Source organism: Nylanderia fulva, unplaced genomic scaffold, assembly GCF_048542155.1.
Source record: "Nylanderia fulva isolate GAGA-0341 unplaced genomic scaffold, ASM4854215v1 Scaffold2, whole genome shotgun sequence".
NCBI lineage: Eukaryota > Metazoa > Arthropoda > Insecta > Hymenoptera > Formicidae > Nylanderia > Nylanderia fulva.
Window position 1 is genome coordinate 7,548,732 of NW_028190263.1, and position 23,769 is coordinate 7,572,500.

The following is a 23,769-nucleotide window of genomic DNA, read 5'->3' on the forward strand; positions in this document are numbered from 1 at the left end:
TTCGTAACTTCTAATTACGAGCATATATAAACACGTTTAAAATTTGTTGCTTTAAGGTAAGTATTTGAAAGTTAACTGCCACCACTTAACGTAATTGATTTCAGCGAGAAGACTTTTCTATTAAATGCGGAGTGAAATGATGTTCAGTATGATGTAAATTTGTTCTACTTTTTTTTAGCACTTGGTTGTGATTAGGTATTGTGTTAATGCAATTTTCTTCAAGCCGCAGAACGAGCATAAACAACGGAAAGACACGCTGCGAGAAAAACAGAAACGTACGATAAAAAATTTATTTTGAAATAATAAGATATTGGCACTTGAGAATTTTTATTACAGAGAATATATCGGGGTGCGTTTGCGTGCACATATTTTCTCAGTTTGAAATATTCTACAATAAATTCATTGTAATTTCTTATCCATCCTTAGTTTGGATTATTTGATGTGAAATATGTCAATTCCTTAAATTTATTTCCAATAAATCTGTACTAACAATGGATATAGAATATCAATGACTTGGAGAATATTTTAAATTGGAAAAGAGAAGCATCAATATCCGCTATGTAATTTTTTTACACAAGAAGTTTACGTGTTTACGTAACATCTCTTATTATATCTTTTCGCGAAAGAATATTTCTTAAAAATATTTTCTTTTTTTTTCAAAAAGATGAGTGAAAAATAACTTTTTCAGATCCCATTTCCACTAATTCCTGTAACGGATGTGTCGTTTAAGATTGTGTCCTTAATGTGTGAATGTATGGATTAATTAAATTTCGGTGGACGGATAATTGTAATATTCGTGTGGAGATGATCTCCGATAAACTCTACTAGTACTTATATATTTTTTTAACACTGAAAAGAACTGACGCGTCAAAGACATGTAGTTCTTTATTGTGCCTGACTGTAGACACATAGATGTGAATGTGGCAGTGATGGTATAGGGGTGCTCATTATAAGTGTACCACCATTGGGATTTGACATATTTCGATGAAAAAAATTGAAAGTTGCATCATCTCAGTCGCGGAAATTGGCACAGTTAAGAATTGTCTAACAATATCAAGAATATTGATTTATCCATATAAATATAAATTTCTTTTTTTTTATAAGAAAACTTGCCACAGAATATTAATTATATTAATAAATAAATATCGTTGTTACAAGAGTATTTTACGATACGATCATAATTGTGATTCTATCTCAGATTAATGGATAATTAGCCACGAGTAATTCCCAATAGCGAGACACTTAAAATAATTTATATAAGCGTATCCCCCCTCCTTTAATCTTCCTCCTATTTTCCAAAAATTTATTACCTTCGATAAAGCCTTTTAATACTTCTACATTTGATTTATCGAAATTAATAACACAATGGAACCGTCTACACAAATGGAACCGTTAATTATCAATTTTAATTATTTAAAAAATGCTTTATTATTTATTCTTTCTATTAATCAACTATAATTTTCTCTTATATCGTATGTTTGATAAAAATATTATTAAATATAGTGCCAAGTTTTTGATACACAAGACATCATCGGCACATTACAAAAAAATTATAGCGTAATATCTAACAATAAGCTAAAAAAGTACAATCGTGAAATAAAACTGCAATGAAACCTAGTGTTTAAAGCTTGCACACAAGTGTTTCATATATACGTTTCACAATAACACAAATCTAATGATTTTCATGTGTGTGTATATACATATATATATTTTTCAGATCTAGAAAGACCCATCCTGGTGCTGTAGTACACTTGAGTGATAATCCTTTAGATTTGAGCAAGGTACGCGCGTTTTTGAGTACGTTTTTTTTTGCATTATTATTTCATCCTTATCATAATTTCATGATTGACATTCAATTTTATCGTGACGCATCAAGGAGAAAAGAATTGCGCGAAAAAAGAATTGGCGTTTATTCAATATTCCTTACACAAACTTGGATTACTCGTAATCCAAGCAAATAAGTGCAAGTGTGTGCTTGCATGTTGTATGTGTGCATGCGTGCATGCTATCACTGTTGTGTATTAAAAGAAAAAACGAATTTAAAAAACGCCTATTTTATTTAAAGGAAGAGAGATTTTTTTTGATACTCCAAAACACGATCATCGTCGATATTATGTAAAGACGAATTTATAAATTGGTTTTATAAGTCGATGAAAATCATATCTCGCGATCATGATCACTCATCTTTTTATACACTTTGTACGAGTTCATTGTTGATACAACGAAGTTTTTCTTATAAAACCTTCTACAAATTTATCTTCTATTTACCTACTACTAATTGTGAAGTTACGAGTGTGTGACGAGTGTCTGAGTGCTCGGGGTGCGTTTGCAACCTCTCTGTGTCTTTGATGTTGATGTTGTACTTGATATTATATAATTAACGTGTTTAAATATACGCTATTTTATTTTTCGGTTATGTAAATATACACCTTTGTTCTCATTTTAATTACAGCGGGGTATTTAATTACATACGTTATTTGTTTTTTAAATTAAATATATGATGAATTATTAAGGATGCATTAAAAAATGTGAATGTTTACTTTTAATCAATACTACTAATTTTAATTATTTCCTTCTTTTTAAGTAGTGTGTAATTGCAAAGTATCGTTTCTCAAAGCATTATGTTTAGACACCGTGGTTACACTAAATAAAATATTATTGAAGAATATATGAGATAAAAACTGCGTTTTATTTGATAAAAGAAATTCAAAAGCATATTACGTATTTTATGCAATAAAGTAAATTGCACAGTTAAATTGTGATATTTAATATTTTTGAAATGAATTTTTCCGACCGCGTAATGTGTATGTCAATAGCACAATCTTTTTCTACAATTAACTTTGTCTCGTTGATTACAAAAATTTTCGTCCACCTCATTCTTTTTCGACGATCGATAAATCAATATCATGCGCAATCATCGTATCTCTGAGTTTTATATGTGCCCTTTGCACAAATCTTGTAGAAATTTGTCCACTACATTTTTATATTTGATTATCTGTCTATATGTATATGTTAACAATAAGTGCATTGTCGTGATAACAGAGTCGAGATATTTCGTAAAAGAATACATTTTATCATCCCTATATATATAATGCATATATATCGTCGTTTCTCTCGTTTCAAGGAAATATATTTTAATGACTTTACGCGCATTTTATATACATGTGGATGCTTTGTTTTCAGATGCTTATAGGATACTCGACAGGACAAATTGTTTTGTGGGACTTAAGAACCAAAAGTGCTGACTACAGGTGTCAAACGGATGATGCATTGAAATCGATAACATGGCACCATGAAGGTAAACAATTTATGTGCAGTCACACGGACGGTTCGCTCTCTACTTGGACTGTTCGGCAATTAAAGCCGACGAATGTAACATACCCACACGGTGAGACTTAATTGATATACAATTTTATCTATTGATTATATATAATTTACAAAAATTTTATATTGATAATCCTTCTTACAGCAAAATCCACTAGAGACGGAGAACCTGAACTTTGCAAACCCATTCAAAAAGTAGAATGGAAATTGTCGAGATCGGGGTAAAAAAAATAATATACCATTCGTTTAACGAGCACAGAATAATTCTTTATTAAATATCTATATCTGTTAATCTTGCAAATAACGTATAAACGTAAATTTTTATTAGGGAAGCATATGTGATATTTTCTGGTGGATTGGCATACGATACCACTGGTAGAACACCCAGCATTACAGTGATACATGGAAAAACTACTACGGTGCTAGAAATGGAACATAATGTTATAGACTTTGTAACGCTGTGTGATAGTCCATGGGCTAGTGGTACAGTATAAAATACATTTTTTATGTGATTCGCGAGTAAAAAATATTGTTTTTTTTTTTTTTTTCACAACTGTAAATTATCCTCTTTCTGTTGACTACAATATAAGTGTTTTTTTTCTTTATGTATTTTAATGTATAATGAGCACGTTACTTATCATAATAATTATAATTATTGATGGGTATATTATCACTGTATATATGTGATTACTTATTTTTCAGATTTTCAAGATCCTTACGCTGTTGTTGTTCTACTACAAAATGATCTGGTTGTGATAGATTTGTTAACTCCTGGATTTCCCTGTTTTGAGAATCCGTATCCTATGGATATTCATGAGTCTCCTGTAACGTGTTGTGCATATTTCGCGGATTGTCCTTCGGATCTGGTACCTGCATTTTATTCCGTTGGATCCAAATCGCAAAAGAAAACCGGCTTTAGCGAGAAGGAATGGCCTATTTCCGGTGGAGAATGGAGCTCTAGTTCTAGCAGTTATAACGAGATTATTCTTACTGGGTATAATATTATTAATAATATAATCTTGTATTAAATCATTTTCTTATTAAAGAATTTATCTCCTCAATCATAATAATAACATGCATAGTTTCATTAAAATATGTACGTCTTACTATATTAGTTATTATACATTGTATATATATGTCATCGTCTATTACTAGTTAGCTAATAATCGATAAATTCCTTAAATTTCTCTAGTTATACGTGTGTTTGTTCATAGGCATGCTGATGGCAGTATAAAGTTCTGGGACGCTTCAGCGGGAACGTTACAAGTTCTTTACAAACTAAAGACGGCGAAACTTTTTGAAAAGACTAGAACGCGTAGTATAGACTCTGAGGAAGACCCGTTAGCGATTCAACTTATCTTCCTTTGTCCTGAAAGTCGAAAATTAGCTATTGCGGGAAGCGGCAAACACGTTGTGTTGTTTAAATTTAAGAAGGTCGAGAGTATGTCCGAAGTAGTGGTAAGTTATTGTTCTTGCTGTTATTGAAACATTACTTAAGTCTATCTGTTAGTGAACTTACAATTATAAAATAGTGAAGTTATATCATCTTTTTCTTTTATTTTACTTTAAATTACTTTATCAAATCTTATTTAAATAAAACATGTCTTTATATATCGATTTTATGCTTATTCTTTTGAAAAAAAGACGTGTTTTTCCGGATATATTGCAGACTTTGGAGATATGCTTATCGGTGGACCCTTTAAGAGAAGCGGATAATTCGCCAGATCGTGAATCTCCGGCAACTGGAAACACCGTGGGAAATGTGGAATCGAAAACTTCAGATTTCAATCATCCGCTCAAAGTTAAAACGGGTTTGCAAAAGAGAGCTGCTGGTTTTCAAGCAACATTGATTTGTTTAACAACGGCACCCAGTGGAGAACTACCGGAAAATATTACATCTCTTAGCTTAAATTCTTCATACGGCCTGTGAGTATACAATATAATTTAAGATTATTTTATTTAATTTTTGCGCAAATAAAAATTTTATATAAATTAGATTGATATTAATTGCGCGCGGTAAATTATTGTCTTTTCATATAAAATTATTTTTACAAATTTTTATCAACTTTAATAATTTATAATCTTTTATATAAATTTATATATATATATATATATATATATATATATATATATATATTATTATCTTATGCTGCCTATTATAGAGAGAGAGAGAGAGTTAATCAAATATCATATTATATATATATATATATATATATATATATATATATATATATATTCTGCTTATTTTTATGTTTAGATTGGCCTATGGAAACGAGTCAGGGTTAGTGATAGTGGATATCGTGCAGAAGATTTCTTTAATTGTATTAAACACCAGTGATCTTGGAGGTGGCTCTGATCCTTATCAACGCGTCTTACGGAGTCCCAAGAGGCAGGACGACTTAAGACGAGAAAATGAAGACAAGGCAAGAAGTCCAAGCACAGACCAGGTAAAATGTACTTCTTCTATTAAAACTATTTACATTTTGAGTTTCCCTGTCCCTACCCCTCGATCTCGTTTAGAAAGACCTCTTAGAATTTTTACATCTTGAGCGTCTTGCATTCTGCTTTCTCTAAGTGCCAACATTATTCTCACTGCATGTAATTATAAAATATTTACAATATAGTTTAATTACTACAATTATACGAAAAAAATTACATTAATACAAAAAGTTACAAAAAGTATTATAGTTTAAAGTATGATTAATAGAACATTTTTTTCAATTCTGTAAATATAAATTATCGATCCGATAATATCATTTTAAGAAAAAATATCCTCATTATAAAACGCACGCGTGCACGTACATACATTTAAGCGTGAGCGTGCATAAAGAATATCTAAATTTTATTTAATTGCACAATGGTCCATAGCACATATTTTCATAACAGTAATGACAATAGGAAGTTATGAACCTAAATTTTTTTCTGTAATTTACTAATCTAATCTTGCGTGCTTGAGGAATCTTTCTGTAATTTGATTACGGACTCTTCCTGTAATTTTATATGTGTAGTATAATTCGCTAAAAACATATCATCGCTCTTAAAAAATTTTTTTAAATATACTGAAAAGCAAAATAAATGTTGGCAACAAAAAGGTAAAGTATCCATTATCTCCCTATATAGCGGACAATAATCTATTTTTTAATCAAAAGGATAATGACCTTTCATAATGAAAGAAAAAAATTTAACAAAAATTAGAAATATCTGATATTTTAACAAGCTCTAACAAACGTAACAAACAATTATTGTTTAACAAGTAATAAAAATTATTTTTTACGTAATTAACAAATAAAAGATGTAACAATCAAATGTCAAATTTTAATAACATAATGACATGTTATTATTAATCAAATACTTTTCAAAGCATCTATTAATCTTTATATTATGTATATTTATTTAACTTATTTTAACTTATTTAATTTTTAAATTATTAAATTTTTTTATTATATACATGATTAATATTTTTTTTATATTGATATTTATAGTAGATGTCGCTTGTTAAATTATTTACATAAAGTTTGCTTTCAAATTTGGATAGTAAGAAAATATAATTTTTGCAATAAGATAAAAACTACGTTTCAAATTACTATGTCTAAATGATTATTGTGTATCTGTGTGTAGAGAAATTTTTAGACGCAATAATATTCTTTTTTTACATATACTTTTAATTTACGTATAATATGCAAAAACGTCAATTTTATTCTTTTTCAAATACATTATAGGTAATATTATAATAACAAAAATATTTAAGATTTTTGTTCACTGCTTAGCAGTTTTTTAATAAATAATATTAAACACTAATATATATTATAGAAAAAGAGGATAATTACATGTATCAGTTTAAATATATCTGTCAAAATTCAAGCTGTTGTATCCCGAGGAGAATATCTGCATTTTTAATGTTTGTTTAACAAATTAAAAGTTTTTTATGTACCAGATGACTCAAACAACCCAACCTTTTAACTTCTAAAATTTAGTGAAAATATGTTTAAAGAAATATTATGAACATTTTTGTCATAAATCAAAAAGAATGATTTTACATCGGCAACTATTGGTCAAGCTTGTCATTTTCCATGGGCTAAGTTTTTTTCATAAATTATATGACTTTTTAAAAAAAATTATTATTCAAGACATTACAGATATTTATAAAAATCTAAGTCAGTGTATACATATATCTATATAAGTGTATTAAGAAGTGACAACACAGTATATTATTTTATTATAAATATTATTAGAACATTTTATTAGAAAAAGTATTCGTATATATATTATTTTTTATTATAAAAAAAACTTTGATTATTAATGTTAAATCTTATGAACGGATTATATAGAATAAATGAATAATAAATGTTAAATACTTTTTCTTTTTTATGCGACTTTATAAAAGAGTATAATGATCTGTTTCGTTATATTTATATATATTTTGCATTTAATGTTTAGCTAACTACTATGTGTCTACCATTGAAGCAAGTAAGACTAAATATATTTCTGTTGAGAAATTTGTTATAGTTTTTTTGTATTGTGTAATGTTGTTCTGTTAAGAGAGAGAGTATTAGTCTTTATTTATATATTATTTTAGTAGGTAGCAATAATTAAATAGTAAAATATTGAGTTTCTATCATTAAATTTGTAATTAGATAATAAAATGTTGAGTGTAGTAAAAACTGAACTGGACAAATAAAAAGGAGTGGAAACAATGCAAGAAAAGCAAGATTAAGAAACGTTAATTACTTAATACATTACAAGAATAACAATGGTTCTCACATAAACATTTGATGGAATCTGTGCATATGCATAGATTTGATATAAAAATAAAAATGTGATGTAAATGTAAGATTTACAATCACAATCATTAAATTAATATGGTGTGTGTTTTTAACAATGTTGATATTATATATATATAACTTAGCATTGATTTGCTTTGAAGACTGATACTACTTTTTAAAAAATGGATGGATATATGTATGTACATACCCACATATATATTACATTAATGTGATAAATTTTACGATGTTATTCGTAAATCTTTTTATTATATAACGTGTGTCATTAGACATTATTATTAATATACACAGTAATGCATGAGAAAAATAAATATGCAACCTAAATCATACATCAAACATTTAATGCTCAAGTAATTTTTATATACGACATATTATAAAACAGAAAAGTGTCAGATATGTTGACGAGTCTCAAGTTTGAGATGTCATTAATATGATAAAGCATCATTTATCAAGTATTTAAAAAACCATGCTTGAGAATATCATTAGGGAAAAATTAAAGATGAAATCTTATTATTAAATGTGTTTTACACGGATGTTCTATTTGTGTTTACACAATTTGATTCATGATAGTTGGTACTCACTACATTATGTTAGACAGATAGTAATCGAATTAATAAACATTATTTGTCACATTTATCTCTAAACGTAATATTTAATTGATGGTGTAGTGCTCTCTGTGTTAGAAATCAGAAATTTGTCACTGTAGATAATTTATGACAATATTTTTACAAAAAAGAATTTATTCTTAATGTGTGTACAGTGTGTTTATTAGCATAAAAAAAGTGTTTATTTAATAATAATCATAACATGTTTCAGCTACGTATATACATCACATCAGTAAATGTCAGCATTGCTCAATTATTGATGAGATATCTAGCAGGTGATTAAAGATATATCCATACACAAATGTGTTACGAGTAAAATAGAACATTTTGTAATGTTTTCGTGATTAGAAACAACATTTGATTGGAAGTTAATATTGAGAGTGTTCTCTAGAAGCTTTGACACACAGATTTGATATATATTTTTATTAAATTTCAAGTTTTTAAACCTTGAGAGCCAAACTAAATTACTGTACTTCGTTTTTACAGTTCAAAATTTTGTGAATATTATTAAAGATTATAATTTAATCCCCCGCCTTAATGTAAAAGTAAATTTGTGCAAACTTGCAATATATCCGATATGTAATATTTTTATAACACGTGTTCTCTATGCTTCTCCAACCTTTATCAGCGCCTAGTACTGTCATCTTACTGATGTAATGCATACATGCATTGTTTAAGATCATCTCTAACTTTACATTTATGCTTTAAAGCAAGTTAAATGGGAATTATATTATCAGACAAATGGTACAACTGTTTTTACAGAGCTATTTTTATAAAGCCAGTATCCAATTATCTTCCAGCAATATTTACATGTACTCGCATGCTTAGTAAATGTAAATGTTAGTACATATATTATTATCAATGTAATTTTGTTGAATCACTCTTTTTGTTTATTTTAAACGCGAATATGTAGATAAGATTTATAACTTGACCATTGCACACAGATATGAAATGTGTACGCTAACTCAGCTATACTTGTAGCTGATGTCGTATCGCATATTCTTCATCGTAAATTTTTTTTTTCAAGATTTCTAGTATCGTCAAGAATCAATATTTATGATCTCACTTGCTATTTTCTTATCGAGATATTTATTATCGAAAACTGTAGATATTTTCTACAGCAAGAATTATAAATCATACGTCAAAATGTCAGTGATTAAAATCGTATCTTTTCGTTTATATGAATCATATTAAACAAATCATAAGATGGTAACGCGATATCTCTTGAATTTGATCTCTCTCCTATCTCTCTTTCTCAATAACGATTCAATAAGTGCAACAAATATTGAAATTTTGAGACACTCGTATACACTTAGGAAATTTACTTAACATTGCGAACAATAGTTAAAAGAAACGAAAACAATGTGACAAATGTATAATCTTCATTTCTACAAAATACATTCCATTGACTAGCGATATTATAAATACAAAGGCCTACGTTTCTACGAGCATCTTAGGCATTTTGTTAGCTCTTATAAACAGATAGATTTATTCATGTAAAAGAAAAAAATAATTATTGTTCTGTCTGTACTCTTCGATACAAGAATTTCACGAGCTTGGGAAGTGACAAGTGACCATATGTTTGCGATAGCTTTTCAATTTGAATTTGACATTACGCTTGTTTTTAGGCATGTTTCACGCGTTTTCAGACACGGCAGATCATATAACAGCACGATAATAAAGGATTAGTCTACACCACTATTAGTGGACACTTACGGAACACGAACGCGAAAATTATATGTATAATGATATTTTTTTAATATAATTGTTTTTAGATTAGGTTCACTATTTTATATATATATATATATATATATATATATATATATATATATATATAAAATCTCTTTTTACCTACGATTGATTGATTGTGCAAAGTCCAACATCTTAAATTCATCAGAGTCAACGAGAATCCGCGACGGAATCCGAGCCCGTAGTTACAAGGATAGCAGATTCGATTCAACAAGTATGTCTTCGGAATGAGAGTCAGACTGGAAACAATAGCGATAAATCGAGTGGAGAGGAATCCACGAACGAACACAATAAAACGGGGAACGACGACGAGTGCCAAAAAAGTCAAGGATGGAAGGGATTTAGTCTCAAGAGACAACTGAGCAAGGTTGATCTGAAGATCAAAAATACTTTTACACCGTCCTCGGTGTCTTCTCAGAATGATGGGGTACTTGTATGTTTTTTAATACGTGCTTTAATTATCATTCTTTATGTAATTAACAAAAATCATAATAATTTTAAGTTCTTTTTGTGTTGTTACTGCTACTAGTTTTTTCGCGAAATATTTAAACTATATGACATTTTAATTGTACGTAACACAAGTTAGCTTGTAGTGCAGCCATTGCATTCTTATATCTTTGCATCATTTATATGTACGTGTGTATGTTCTTACAAGTGTATACATAAGTACATAAAAAAATGATGACTCTCTCTTCTTCTCGTAATTTTATAAAGAAAACAAAGTTTCTCTTACATTGTATGAAAAATTATTTGATTATAAAAAGAATATCTTTTTGGTGAGAGAAAAAAAGATTAATTTTGTGCTTATATCAGAAATTGCTTTTTGTAATATAGATAACGGCATACTTTTGCTTCCCTCTCTCTTCTCGTGAATCTAATGTCATTTTACGTTTACAATGTACATCTTTATGTTTTCGAAAGAGCTCGTCATCGGGGCTCATGCAAGTACCCCAATGCCAGCAGACAAGCAGCGATACTGGCAATCAAAAGTCTTCCACATTTTACTGCAATGTCACCGAAACGGCCAGCACGAGTCGTTCGCTGTCGCCGGTCGAAAGTGTCGACTCTGAATCCTCTTTGTCGCCGGAGAATCAGTCTCCGGGGCACGAGAGTCCTCAGATCGACAACAGGAAGCGAGAGATCCAAGAGGCTAGAAGCCCCGTGAGCGAAAACGAGGCCGAGAAAATGATAATAAACGACGGCAATATCGGCGTAAAAACCGAGGCGGTGAGACCGATGAATCTGTCTTTGCCCGAACACGAGGTAAAACCGCCGCGATTGAAGCGTATCGCCAAGCTCAAACAGACAAAGAGAGAGGGTCGTTTGCTCTCAGTGCCGAATCTGAAATTTTCCAAGAACGAGCCGACTGTTTGTGACCTAAGATGCGAAGAGAATTCTACCTCCGAATCGTTCACCGGCAATCTTATAAGAAGATTCAGTAAGTGTTTATATCTAACGTAGAAAAGCGTTTTGTGTCGTCCGTGTGTCCTTAGAGATATATTACTTCGTTAGATTTTCACGTTAAATGTGAATGTGTGAACGTGTAACTAATCTTATTAGCGGTCGAAATTTTTCTCGATCGGGAAACGTGCGATTAACAATAAATTGCATTTGTATCTGTGATTGAGAACATGTGGTGGGTGTAGACTAACCATAGAGAGAGCTCGGCTGGTCCTGGACGTGCTTCTGCCTCTTTTTTTTCTAACAAAGCCTAGGATGCTCTTAGATGCGTTCATGATTATTTCCAGAGGAAACGTTAACACAACTCATATTAATTGCATCGTTGCCAAGATTGGGTAAATTATAATAAATTATAAAATCATTGCTTTAACAAATTATAAATTCAATTGCTGGTATTTAATTATACATATTTTAACAAATTCTATATTCATTTAATTTTAAAGCAGAGTAAAGATATTACTAATGATATTCATAATGGAGTGAATATATAAGTATTATCTCTCTTCTTCCCTATTTCAATTTAAAATTTGTTATTATTAATTTGTACATTATATATTGTGGAGAAAATTAAAATATATTTTAAATTATTTCAATTTAATCCTTTTATATAATTTCACGAAAAATATGGAATAATTTTATTACTCAATATTGGCTTTCATTATAACATGTCATCATCAAAGGTTTATGTGAAACATTAAATTAATATTTAGGTAAATCAGTCAATATTTAAATAACAATAATAGCTTCTAACACATGTGTACTCTTGCAAATCGTTGCGATAACTCTTAATGGCTTTAAACATTACTTACGATACATGTCTCAAAGAAACAAGCAAATATTTATTAAAATACTAACAATTTTTGACACATATAATAGATCACATAAATCTGATAAATATTCACATATACATAAAATTGAATAAAATAGCTCGCAAATTTCTAGTTATCCGTTACAAGTATTCTTTACTTATTGCATGTACGAATACAAATGCATATTGATGAAATAGCAGCGCTATTATAATGCAATCTAAATATTGTTAATAGACATTTCTATGTCATTAAAAAGAAAATGAACGGTAGCAATTTATCTCGTGTTTATTATGTTTCTATAATTCTAAAGAGCATGTGTTGCGTATATTTTAATACGTGCAATATGAAAATTATTAAAAATTACTATACATCTCTGTACATTCTTTATTATATTTATTTAAATTCTACAATTTCATAATTTCTCTCTGAGTGTTCGTTTTCAATATATTCAATATGATAGAAATGAATAATTTAACTCTCGAAACAAGATTTTTGCAAGAATTTAATAGCAGAAGCTTGGTAGATATCATCGATTGCGAGATTAACTAACATTAAAACGTAATTGATTGATGATATTTTTTTCATAAGATAAATATTTATATAGTTATGTGGAATAAGAGAGACTGTGCTGTGAAATTTCGTCACGCAAGATGTAGAGTCTAATATAATGGTCAGTCAATAAATTCATCGATAGTTATAATTAGGCTCGTCCGAAATGTGTCGACGTTTCTTCGGTTATGAAGAGAAAAGGCCTTATAATTAATTAGAAGAGTGCAGACAATATTTTCTGCTACAGGTTAATACAACGTGATGTACGTCGAAATAAAAATAATGATAATAATAATTCTTTAAAATGCATTCCTGATTTTGATCAAAAAGATACCTCTACGCGCAAATTACAAATATTTAAATGATAAAATCAGTATTATGATTTGATGTAATATTACACATTCTTACTATGTAAAGGCAATACTATAAGCATATAAGATTATCTAGAGATAGGCTATAAAATATAAATGACGTCGTAAGATACGCAATTAAGAATTTGTCAGATGCAAATATCTCTGCGCGTATATTCAATTTATATGTAAATGTGATATATTTCTGATTTTATTTTAAGAATACATTTTAAAGAATGTTCAAGAACGCTTCACTAAACTGCATCGATTGCCTTTTCATAAAGCATTATCTTGCCGAACAGTTTTTTAGTATGCAATTCATTCGCGTTGATGATCTCGATAGGTCAATAGGTCGGGATTCATCGTATATATATTTAAGATTTTTCTAGTTATTCCCACCCCTAGGTTTACCAATATACCTGGAATGCGTAGTAAATATTTGGAAAGTGCATCGCCTCATGTTTGGTCTTGGTAATCCTTGGTATCCATTTGTGTCAACTTCCAAATTTTATGGCTACGTTTATGCCTTGTAAACATTGTTCTTATGCTCGCAAAATATGGGAAATATACCCCTTCCTCCCGCGGGAATATCAACAGGAAATAACACGACCCCGTTCGTACCGGCGCCAAGTCCTCTATCTACACTTTTACACTGTACAATACGAATTTGAAGAGATTCTACTTTAACACTTTTTCAGGTTCAAATCAATTTTGCGGTCTTCCCCGACAGCAAGCTCGATTCAGGTAAAAACAAGGTTTTTCATATTTTGGCAGTTGTCTTTATCACCGAGAGAAAAGTACACACCTTGACATACCAAGATCTCAGTCAAGATGTATGATACACATTACAAATTAATAGGCAGTATTCTTATCATCCTATGTAGCTTGGTTATAATCCAAAAATCGGATTATTATATATTCGTAGACTATTAACATATTTCTCGAAATACGATCGACTTCCACTTGTCTTCAAATCTACATGCACAATTATCATGATTTTTCTCTTCTTACTTTCCAACCTACGAGTATATTATCTACAGACATTTTTCTCTCGGTACAACATTGCTTTTCAAAGCTTTTGGAAATTTTTTCGATGGTTTGCACGCAAATAGCAATAGTAATAATAATAACAACACTGATGATCATGGCATCATCAATGACAACAAGACAAAAGTTATTTTCTTTTATATCGATTAGATTAAGGCGTGAAATTATATTTAATGCGCGTTATATAAAACGCTGCTGCTGACAGGACATTTTTGTCAGTCCAACCCTTTCAAATTTCTATCTCGACATTGACTGACTACTATAGAGGACTCTGCATAATATTCTGATATTCCACATAGCGAGCAACAAGAATGTGCATACACGAGCAGGCGTTTATCATTTTTTTTCTCTCAACGAGGTCTTCCATAACGTCATCCCCAGTGCAGACAACAGCAATGACAACAAATGTTATATTTCGCACACAAATTTGCCCGACAAATCGTCTTTCGAATAGTCGAGGCAAAGCCCAGTCGCATGAACGAAAGTGTTTTCGATGTGTCTTTATCGAGGGATGTCTGTCATTTCGTATCGACGCGACAAAATATACAGATAATATGGGAAAAAATCTCCTAATTCGTCTAAGTAGACGTTACTTTTACACAAACATCTATTCTGACGCAAAGCTTTATCACTATTTTCGACGTGATTGATTCTGATGAATCATTGTTTCTTAAGTAGGGTTCTCTCGAAAATGAAGATCATTGTTATCGAACATGAAAGGAATGCCTCCGAATGCTTGTGTGAATTCCAACGTATGAGAATATTTTAATGAAAAGAATAAATAAAGTTTCTTTACTGAAACGCTTTTGCGCATACATGAGTTATTTAATAGAGAATAATATAAATAATTGTTTGTACGCAGAGAGAATATTTTCTCTTAGAATTACTCTGAAAATCATGGTGATCGTGAGACAATACGATGATATTGAAAGAATTTAATAAGCGTTTCTCTGATTAATATTTACCACAATAAAACATTAATATCTAACACAATAAGATATTTACTATGTAGATATTTGAATATTTTTTATTGTAATAAATATTTCGGAAAAATTCTTATTAAATTCTTACAATACCATATTTCAGGGTAAATTCTAAAAGAAAATTCTCTCGTGTAAATATTAGACAACCCCCCAAAAATAATTGTTAACCATTTCTTTTCTCTCCAGCTATTTAGCTGCATTATTACATTTAATGAAGTCTTCAATTTTAGGGTGGGAAATCATATGGATATGTAACTTTATATAAGAAGAATTTATAAATATATTAATTAAAACTTTTCAGTAATATATTTTGCCTTATTCTATACGTCAACGTGAACTAATGATACATTTTTAAATATAAATTATAATACGTCTCTGCTATTTTGTTTGATATTTTATTTGATATTTTTCATTATTCTATTACGCTTATATGTTGAGTGCTTTAGTTTTATATTTCCATTCTTAATTAATCAATATGGTAATAAAAAAATAAGTTTTTATAGAATAAACGATAAAGAGAATAGAACGCGTAAAGTACGTAGACAACGCTTATATAACATAATAATCTACTAACTGAAAATTCTAAAAATAAAATTTCTTTTAATGGAAATTAATTTTTCATATAACGTTTTCTGTTTTCTCGTTTCGCGACAAAAGATGGCTTGATAGAATTCCGCGCTCATTTCCATATAAAAAAAATCCACGTAAATTTGCTTTTATAAACGAAAGCAACGACCCAAGTCGTACATACTATTCTTCTACATTTGACTTGTCACTGATTTGTAGATGAACGGGATGTGCGTATTGCCGGTGACAGGAAGAAGTACAGTGGGTGTTGGTGGTGAGAGAGGTGACAATGGTGATAATAGTGATGGTTGTAGCACCGGCGGTGGCAGCAACGGCGCCTACAATAGTGACGGTGGTGGAGGTTCTAATGCTGGTGCTTGCGTAATTCGCTCGGGTACCCGTAATGCCGCCGCCGGGGCGATTAGCGGTACCGAGGAGGAAATTAATACGCAAGTGTCTCGCAAGGGTGTCACGTTAGATCAACGTCACCCGCGCGCCCAGGGTATAAGGAAGCTCCAGAAGTGTCTGAGCACCACTACCAGCCACTTCGAGGTGGATTCCGCCTCGGGCGCCGCCGCCGCTTTTCCGACAGTCTCGCAATTCTACGCTCAGCGTAGCACGGAGATGAGAAGTTGCTCCTCAGCCGTCCCTCAAGCGTCTTTGAACTACCAGAATATCCTCACCAATACCAGACAGTATAGCAGCTTTGGTAGTATTGTGTCGACAGTTAATTGTAACTTTAATTATCTATATATGTATGACTACTACGTAGGCGATATATATATTATTCTCTTTCTCTCTGTGACATCGAATGGAAAAGCTATTCTTCTCTGATCGCTTGATTTTTACTTTTATTTTCTTATGAATAGAATGATTTTTCTCGGACCAAATTTTTCAACCGTGGAAAGTGCCGGATCTTTTGCGCAACGTTGCTCCATCTTAAATGATTAATAAATATATATAGAAAAATTATTATACATCAACGATCAATTTTTTGACATTATATCATACAATTTTTTCAAGACAATGTTTATATATTCCTCTATCTCTTACTCTATAAAATACATTTTTTTCTAGATTGATTTTAAAACTGGATAGTAATTTTTTAATAACTTTCTTTTTTTATATAATTTGTAAAATCATTAGCAACGTTGTTCCCGAGATTCTTGCAGCACGGCATACGTTTTTATATATTGTCTAGAATCAATAGATACTGTCTGGTCTTTACTGATTTGATTGTGAAAGCGACTTCGATAGTGACTTCTCTCTCACACTACGATGCATCTCTTTCTTTCTGACTTGTATATGCTCTTTAGTGGATCTTTTCTAAATAAACACAAAATGGCACACTCGTCTGGACTGCGTGATCTCTAGTTGTCACACTGCACACTCTCGAAAAGAGATACTCTTTCCTACTCTTTTCGTTTTCGCCTATGTGGCAAGCTTTTGATTTCTGCTTCTTTTAGATGTGGTCTATAACGTTGCATCTCAAATAACTACTTCCCAGCTCGATGCACAATCTAAGACGCACCCTGTGTGAATATACTGATAAGACGGACTTTACAAGCTTCATAAAATGTGCAAAAATGTCGGAGGGACAAAATATTACGTGTCAACATATTATAGACTTCAACGATATACATCTTTACTTCTTTAAAGTACCTAAATCGGTTACCGTTTTCTCCGCATTTGTAAAACGACTTGTCTGTCGTATGTTAACGTTATTTTCAATTGTGTCAACGTACAATTCTCACGATTTTTATGCAACTCCTTAAAACGCGATTTGTTTGCGCCATAATAGCGCTTCGTGTTAATTTTTAAATATAAATAATCTCAATTTATTTGTATCGCTCCTAAATTTTACTTGAAATGTGCATCATTTAATTAAAAATGTATAGGCTGGAATAAATTTACGTAACAATACTACATTCATTATGTGCAGTATTAAACTTCAATTTTATATCATACGACCATTAATTGTAAGTAATATTCTGTGCTGAAATAATTATATTCAGAAAGTGATACATTGTTTAATGTACATTCTATTATATATTTGGATTATTATTTTTGCAAAACCGCTTATAATTGAAAAAAAAAAAAAAATATATATATATATATATATATATATATCTGGCGTCTTACCAATTTTATTTTTGAATTATACAGGCTTACATGAAATGCATTGGTTTGTCCTATTTTTTGTTTGTACTATGAAAATTCTCTCGATTAATTTTTATGTGATGATATTTTCGTCACCACACAATCTGAAGATCTCTCCCCCTCGAATATTTTACGCGTGCATGCAAGAGTAATTTTTCGTCGCTCGTCTATTTAGCTTCCTTATATGAGATTAACTGAATCTGCGAACGAATATTCTCTCTATACTCTAATATAACTTTACGTTAACTGAACACTATACACGTGTGTGTGCGTATGTACGTGTGAATTTGTATGCGTCTTAGTGTGTATGTGTTTGTGTAAATTTACAACTGACTTGATATATTCATAAGTCCTGATAAGTCCAAAGTCTGCGAAGGAAAATTAATATGTGAACTGCAGTCGAGAAACACTAATCATGATAGTTGTTGTTGTTGCTGTCGCTGTTATTATTATTATTATAATCATCGTCATCGTCGTCGTCCTCATAATGAGTCATTTCTCATCGTCACGATCATTATTATTACTGTCCTCTTGAAGCTGCGCTCTGTCTCTGATAAATGTTCTGATTCCGCTAGTTACACTTTGCGATATACACTACGTAAAAATGATGTAAGCGTGTCGAAAATAATTTCAATAGTTATTGTGCATGCTTTTTAGTAGCCCAAAAAGAAATGGAACATTTTTATTCCATAAATAATCGATAATTTTCTTTTGGGATCGCTGGTCGGGTAGACAAATTCGATGGTTCCTTCCAACGATCAAGGAGCTCGAGTATGTCGTCCCTCGAAAATATCACCACAGAAACCATAAGCTGCCTTACATTTGCGGATTCTTATACGAAAAAAAATGGTATGTAAGCTAGTTTAATGATAGATTTTTAACAAGAGTTTGATTTTAAAAATTTATGATTATTATCATTTTTATTTTACGTAAGTCCGAATTTACATTTATTATATATTTAATTTTCCTTATTAACGCCTTTAATTCAACGAATCAAATAATTGTTATTAATTCTTGCTCTTGTCGACGAGAGACATTATTGCTTAAAATTAAAATTTACGAATATTCTAAATGATTAATTATATTACAATTTTTTCTTTTCTTACGATGTTAATAAATTATTTGCAATAATTTAACGTGGAGGAAATTTAATTACAATAATTAAACTGTCTGTTTTAAAGATACAAACGGCATGCCAACTTTGTGGATTGGCACGTCTCTGGGATCTGTACAGACTGTTGTATTCAATACACCTGCCCATGGCGAACGTCATGCTCATCCAGTGGTTGTGTCTACTTGTAGTAAGCAAATCTTCTTTATTATATTTTCAGAGTTCAATAAAATATATAATTATCGTCTTAAAATCATAGTAATCTTTATTTAAAACCGCTCAAGCTATGCAACATGAATTTTAATATGCATTTGATTCTGTGCAGATGGATCTACTTTCAAACTCAAAGGTTGTATCCAGTCCATGTCGTTCTTAGATTGCAACGGCGCTCTGATTCCATATTTATTCGAATCTTGGAAAGATGAAAACACGGATAGCAAGGAACGCAACAGTAAGTTTCATTTCCATTAATAATTACAGATTTATGAGAACAAAAATTAATATAGAGATATAGCTCGTATTTTCTATGATTTTCATATTTATTCTAAAAGAATCCTATGTGTAATATATAAAAATATTATGTTTAATATATCAATATATTTACATATAAAACTATATATTATGTAATATATAAGAAAGTTTCATATGTGATATGTCATATTAATAAAATAAATTTTTATAAAAGAGAGTCAAGGGAAATGTACCAATAGCCGAATGTCACCATCGGCGCAAGTCAGCGGGGATAATTTTGAAGACAGACAATTTGTTGTGCTTGCATCGGAAAAGCAAGCGAGAGTTGTGGCGTTACCCTCCCAAAATTGTGTATATAGGCAACAACTGGCGGAAACTCATATCGTAATTAAAGCAGAGGTTACATCACTGAAAGGTACAATCTATATTTTTTACATAAAGCGAGAATATAGATATAATAGAGATATAACTGCCATTTATAGACTTATTATTATGTTTGCTATGTAATTATTTTAAGATATGTAATCCTTTCGCGGAGAGCCTCATTTCCGAAACATTTCTGTCTAGATAATGTCTGTCTGGTATGTTATGTTTCCAACGGTCACATCACGACGTACAGTCTGCCTAGCCTTAGACCGCTGATAGACGTTGATTTTCTACCTCTTATAGACTTGAGGTAAGAACAGTAACTATCTCTTTCTAATTTTTTTATTTTAGCTCTATTAAAGCAATATAGTAATAATATTTGCACATGACGCGTTGCACTATACTCTATTAAAATTGCAAAAGTTTTTACATTTTTTATTCTTATATATAATGTACTATATAATAAATATTGAATATAGTACATATATATATATATTAAAAAAGTATTAGAAATATTTCACGTACCATACAACTCAGAATTATAAACAATATACATACATTAAAATATAATATAATATACGTTGTCGCGTATTTATTTTATGACTTAATTATAAATTATGATTCAATTATTAATTAATTGAATAAATTCAATTGTTAATACAGTGCCAATAATAATTATTTGTTATATATTTTTTAAATACAATAATATTTTGAAGTCGGTTAATTTTTTTTTTCAAAGGATCCTAATTAAATTTGCATAAAAATTATTTTTATTATAATCTTATCTATTTTAAAAATCATTTTAAAAGAATATATTAAAAATTCTATAAGTTGATAAAAATTGGAAAATTTATTTAAGTATCTTCTTCTACTTGTCAATAAATTTTTAAAATTAAATAAAATATTATTTTATAGTTCTAATGTTTTACAGAAAAATTGCAATTGATAGGTTGAAAGATGGATATATCGTATTAATTTACGAGATTTTTAAACGTGATATATATATACGTAATAATTGCTTCTCATTAGAAAACACAAAATAGGAAATAGCTTTTAAAAGGTAAAAAAGAAAGAAAAATTCAGAGATTTTTTAATTAAAAACGATGGCCATAAATTATGTATTATTTATAATCAAAGGCTTATTTGCTGCAGAAAAAAATTTTAAATTCTATATTTTTAAAACATCTGTCGTAAGAGTTATCTGCTCTATTTATATAGTTAAATATTTATTTTTTAGATATTTTATTAATATTTCGACGCATGAAATTGATAAATCTTATTAAAATTTTGCTTATTCTCTTATCGTCGCTTAAATTTTATATTTACTCGCAGTAGAATAAACGACGCAAATTTGAAATTCATCGACTAGATTTAGGTAAAGTACCGAAAATCAAATATACTGTGCGATTGGTGTATGTAAAAATATTATAATTATATCAGGTACTTTTTGTCACTCAAGAGAATATTTCAATTTATTATTTTTTATAAAATTTTATACTAATTATATGTGTGTACAATTTTTTCTAGAAGTGTGCAGTTTATTAAATATTTCAAGTTTCATTAATTTAAATTGTTGTTATTTGTATTATAACATAATTTCATAAAATAACTTATGAATAATTGTAAAAAAATAATTTTAAAAACATGAATTTGTGTGTGTGCATAAGACTGAATATTTTTATAAATAATTAATGTGACACACTTCTGGAAAATATTTTTATATATTTCTATATTTAAGTAGAAATTACGTATCTAGGAGCTATATAAATTTTTAAGAATTTACGTTTTTTTATCGATGTTAACTTCTTGAAATATCGTATGGAATACACAGAATAGCAATAAATTTTACATATTTATGTGTATAAATATTATATATATATATATATATATATATATATATATATATATATAATATGATTATCTATTAAGAAGTATCTATTAAGAATTGATAACAATTAACGATGCCGCATGTGACTTCTCTCTGCAATAAGTGCACTCGTTAACCCTTAACACAATTTGAGCATGTTTCATATGTAGTATTTTTTCTACGAGCACTTCTACTGCACTACTTTATCTTGAAGCATATATGTATATGCTACATTTGCAGAGAATGCATTATGAAACGAATGAAAATGTGAATTTGCTAAGTAGTGTTTACGCTACGTTAAAATAAAAATATTTTTCGTTTCAGTTTTATTACGTTCTTTTGCACAATATTTTATTATCACGCGATATATAAAATTGGCTTTTTTATGGCAATTCTTCATCTATGCAAGTTCTAATCTTTCTACTTGAAAATATCTTTATTCATATATTTACGATTTCTATTTAGCAAAATCTGGCACTACACTATACGGACTTTCAGGCAACATTTATCATTTTCTCGTCTTTTTCACTTACAAATTTTTCTATACATATACAAAAAAATAAAATATATTCGTGTAAACATACTCATGTTGAAAAATAATTGGGCTAGCTGTGTTTTAAGGGTTAATGCTAATTATAATAACATAAAAAAGTAATATAACGTAAATTTTATATTAATCCGTGTATGGTCGAGCGCTCACTTTCCTCCTGTCTCTGTAATCTCTAACAGTTTTCAGACTACAAAACACGGCATTGTAGACCCCATGTTGAGCATATGGGGTCATCAACTCTTTGTTAATGGCGATACCGATCAGTAAGTCATCTATGAAATACAGCTCACCATATGTAAAACCTTTACACAACACACAATGTGCCTTGCGTGCAATATATACTATTTTTTTTCGATTTCATAATTTTACCACCAGCTTCATATTAGTTTCACATACATAGGAAAACGTTCCTCACGTGATTTAAACCCTCAACTAACTAACTGGTTGTTTTTATTGCCTACCAGAGCTTTGTGCTATGTACAAAACCGCACACTCGACACTCTTTTACAGTTGTACCCTGATATTGCCCTTTTTCATATAATATATATTAGTTATGAAATAACGCATTGCAGTAAAGCTTGTTTATGCATTTTTTTGCAGGATCTCAAAGACGCTTTGCTTCAGCAATCGAGGCCATGGTTTATATCTTTCTTCACCTATGGAAATTCAGAAGTTCTCCGTTTCGAGTGAATTCTGGTATTGTTTTATATATCTGTTTTACTTTTATTTTATAATAGAAAATTACTACTTTTAATATTGATATTTTCTTTTTCTTTGAATGTTGAATATTTGATTTAATAATTAATAATTAATTTTCATATAATTTAGTTTATCAATTAATAATGACTTTTTAAAAATCTCTTTTAGTGCTGAATTGACGGAGATGATGGGTGATCTGTTTATTGGTCACGATATGCCAGAACCGCCTAAAGAAGGTTTCTTTAAAGGTTTATTCAGTGTTGGTTCGAGAAGTCTCGATCGAGAGGAGTTGTGTAAGTGGATATTTAAAATTTTTTTTT

General features: G+C 29.9%; 1 protein-coding gene across 7 annotated transcripts in view; it reads left to right on the forward strand.

Annotated features, from left to right (window-relative positions):
• The window catches only part of Tomosyn (syntaxin-binding protein tomosyn), a 37,637-nt gene that overhangs the window by 10,014 nt on the left and 3,854 nt on the right, over positions 1-23,769 (forward strand). Inside the window, exons 5-22 of one of the 7 annotated variants that reach the window (XM_029318490.2) lie at positions 1,718-1,781; positions 3,184-3,388; positions 3,470-3,545; positions 3,653-3,807; positions 4,027-4,318; positions 4,539-4,782; positions 4,994-5,250; positions 5,582-5,771; positions 7,762-7,791; positions 14,327-14,372; positions 19,118-19,234; positions 19,567-19,686; positions 19,822-19,947; positions 20,182-20,382; positions 20,535-20,643; positions 22,930-23,013; positions 23,351-23,446; positions 23,618-23,742. In XM_029318490.2, coding sequence (XP_029174323.2) covers positions 1,718-1,781; positions 3,184-3,388; positions 3,470-3,545; positions 3,653-3,807; positions 4,027-4,318; positions 4,539-4,782; positions 4,994-5,250; positions 5,582-5,771; positions 7,762-7,791; positions 14,327-14,372; positions 19,118-19,234; positions 19,567-19,686; positions 19,822-19,947; positions 20,182-20,382; positions 20,535-20,643; positions 22,930-23,013; positions 23,351-23,446; positions 23,618-23,742 — 2,537 coding nt within the window. Of the gene's footprint in view, positions 1-1,717; positions 1,782-3,183; positions 3,389-3,469; positions 3,546-3,652; positions 3,808-4,026; positions 4,319-4,538; positions 4,783-4,993; positions 5,251-5,581; positions 5,772-7,761; positions 7,792-10,607; positions 10,887-11,380; positions 11,898-14,326; positions 14,373-16,444; positions 16,935-19,108; positions 19,235-19,566; positions 19,687-19,821; positions 19,948-20,181; positions 20,383-20,534; positions 20,644-22,929; positions 23,014-23,350; positions 23,447-23,617; positions 23,743-23,769 lie in introns of all 7 variants that reach the window. The other 6 variants (XM_029318484.2, XM_029318485.2, XM_029318486.2 and 3 more) reach the window with 6 other exon arrangements.